At 33.6% G+C, this 3,142-nt stretch overlaps 1 protein-coding gene across 1 annotated transcript; it reads left to right on the plus strand.

Annotated features, from left to right (window-relative positions):
- The first annotated feature begins 688 nt into the window (after positions 1-688).
- LOC128041726 (uncharacterized) lies at positions 689-1,078 on the plus strand. Its single transcript, XM_052632027.1, has one exon. It carries the CDS (start codon positions 689-691, stop codon positions 1,076-1,078), a length of 390 nt encoding a protein of 129 aa, XP_052487987.1.
- The last annotated feature ends 2,064 nt before the right edge of the window (positions 1,079-3,142 follow it).

A 3,142-nucleotide genomic window follows, 5' to 3' on the forward strand; every position in this document is an offset into this window, starting at 1 on the left:
TCCATCGGGTTTGCTTCAGCCTATTCAAAATTTGGAGTAGAAATGGGAGCTTATTATGGTGGACTTCGTTTCAGGTTTGCCTTTGACTCCGACACGTAAGGATTCAATCTGGGTGATTGTGGACAGATTTACAAAGTCTGCACATTTTTTGTCAGTTCGTATGACATTTAGTCTGCATCAGTTAGCTAAGCTCTACATTTGAGAGATTTTTCGTCTTCATGGGTTCCTCTTTCGATCATATTAGACGGAGATCTACGGTTTACTTCAAGATTTTGGAAGGCGTTGCATGAGGCTTTAGGTTTCGAAGCTTCATTTCAGTTCAACTTATCATCCACAGTTTGATGGTCAGCTAGAGAGGGTGATCCAAATTCTTTTGGACATGCTTCGTAGTTGTGTTATCGACTTCGGAGGTAATTGGGATCGTCACTTGCCATTAGTCGAGTTTGCATATAATTATAGCTATTAGAAGAATATTTAGATGGGACCATTCGAGGCTTTGTATGGTCAGAGGTGCAGGACTTCTCTATGCTGGTCCGATATGGAGGAGAAGAGGAACTTGGGTCCGAAGGTGGTTCAGGAGGTTGAGGATAAGGCGAGACTTGTTTGCGAGTGGTTGAAAGCTGCTTCTAATTGATGGAAGTCGTACGATGACCTGAGATGTCGAGACATCGAGTATAAAATTGGTGATATGGTATTTCTAAAGGTTTCGTCGTGGAAGAAATTTCTGAGGTTTGGGCAAAAAGGTAAGCTTAGTCCGAGGTTCATTGGCCCATATGAGGTTGCCAAACAGATTGGACTGGTTGCTTATCGTTTATTGTTGCCGCTTGAGTTAGAGCGTACTCATTACATCTTCCATGTCTCCATGTTATGGAAGTACATATATGATCCTTTTTATGTTGTTCCTGTTAAGGAGATCGAGGTTCGATCTAATCATTCATACGAGGAGGAACCGGTTGCGACCCTAGATCGAAAAGTCAATGTGTTATGCAATAAGACGGTTCTGTTCGTAACAGTTTTGTGCCGCAACCACAAGATTGAGGAAGCCACTTGGGAGTCAAAAGATGTGATGAAATGTTAGTATCCTTATCTGTTTGATTCAGGTAAATTTCGAGGACAAAATTTCTTTTTAAAGGGGGAGAGTTGTAATATCCCTAAACTGGGTCTAGTAGTTTCAGATATATTTTTCGGGTTTTGAGTGTGAAACTAGGAATTTATAGGGTTTCTAGTAATTTTTAATTTAATTTAAGAGGTTAATTTCATCTAAAATCGATTAAACAATAATACGAAAAATTAAAAAAGATTTAAATAATTATTAGTGAAAATAATCAATTTGGGTTGAAAAAGAATTTTAAAATAATTTTATTGGGTGTAATTTGAGTAAAATTAAATATTAATTAAATAGGATTTAATTGTAAAACAAGGAAAATTTGGAGTATTTATATGGAAAATAAACCTTAAAAGTTAAAATTTTGGTGAAAAAGGATTAAATGGTAAAGTAATGGAAATATGGGAGTAGCCATTAGGCAAATTTCTCAATTTTTAAATTTCTTGTCGGTGGTTTCAATTTTAAAACTAATGTACCTAGCCCAATTTTCACACATTTTATATCAGATTAGAAACCTTTAAAATTCATTTTCTTTGCATGATTTTACAGATCTATCATCAGAGAATGTATCCAACCAAATTCCTTCTCAAAATACTCTTTCAATTCACCCAAAATTATTCTCAAACGTAGCCAAAAATATTTTGAAATTTCTAAAGTTTCATGAATCAAGATTTTCAATGAATGACTTTAGAGTGAATCAAAGGTAATCTTCAATCCTAAACTTGTTTTCATGATGATTAGAAACATTTTTACATGATATGAGAGTCAATTAAAGGATTTTTATTAATGTCATATTTTTCAAAGAACACATAGTTCTTTAATGGTGGATCTCGAATTTTGAGAGGAAATCCACAAATAATTGATTTTCCAACTCGAAATGGATCTATTAAAAGGTTTCTGATCTTATTTATCAAAATTAAACATGATTTGTGAGGTAATTTAAAGAAATTTGAATTTCATCATCATCATGAACCGATTTTTGAAATTTTGTGAAATTGATTTAAAAATGAAATTGTTGCTTAGTATAAGTGTATTTGGTCTAGTATTGATGATTGAAAGTTTTTAGGAGGGTTGAAGAGATTGATTTTGTAAGGAATCAAGTTTTTGACATAATGTTACAAATCCGGTAAGGTATCTTTGTGAGAGAATTTTGATTAGTATAGTTAATTGGAATTCATGTTTATTATAGCATTGGAAAGGTGGTAATGTCTACTTTATCTCTATTGAAGCTTTCGAATCTTGAAGAGGACCAAGCTAACCGAAATTGAAGCTTGAATTTGCTTGGTTGATCACTTGTTTGTGGTAGAATAAACTATGTGGTGAGTGTTTTTAAGGGTGATTTGGTAAATTTACCCTTGTTTATGTTTAATTAGTAATTTAATTGATTATTTTTGTTGATTAATTATGGTGGAATGATTGATTTTTTTACATTGATATTATATGTATAAGAGTTGATTTTTTATGGAATAATGGTAAGTAAGCATTTAGGTGATTTTGTGCAATTTAATTAGGCTATTTATATTGATTATTAGTGTATGGTTAATGGAGTTTTTGATCATGATATATTGATGTTACAATTGGTAATTGAACGTTGGAAAATGGAAAATGGAAAATGAAACGCTTCATTTAATTGGATGTTAAATGGTTATGTTACATGTTACACATAAGCATTTTGTCACATTAAATTGAGCACAATAATGACTGATTTATATGCTATGTTTGACTGAATATATTGGCACCGTGCATGGTGGATCCATTTGATATAGTTGGCATGCCATAGGATTTGTGAGTACTTACCTATATTTGTGACATTGTGAGCATATGATTCTAGGTGGACTGATTTGTTTGGAGTAGATGAGGGAGTGTTGAGCATGAGTCTCCACTCATTGGGTTATTTGAGGCGCTATAAAGGAGTGTGTGCTTTGGCCCGCTCAACTCGGTGGACTGTATTTAATATTTGTGGGAGTTCGGAGGTCCGTTTGTCCGATGTATGAACCCGTTTAAGCCGTAAGAAGTGTATGCCAACATATTTTTGTG

The sequence above is a fragment of the Gossypium raimondii genome, chromosome 6 (genome assembly GCF_025698545.1).
Source record: "Gossypium raimondii isolate GPD5lz chromosome 6, ASM2569854v1, whole genome shotgun sequence".
Classification (NCBI taxonomy): domain Eukaryota; kingdom Viridiplantae; phylum Streptophyta; class Magnoliopsida; order Malvales; family Malvaceae; genus Gossypium; species Gossypium raimondii.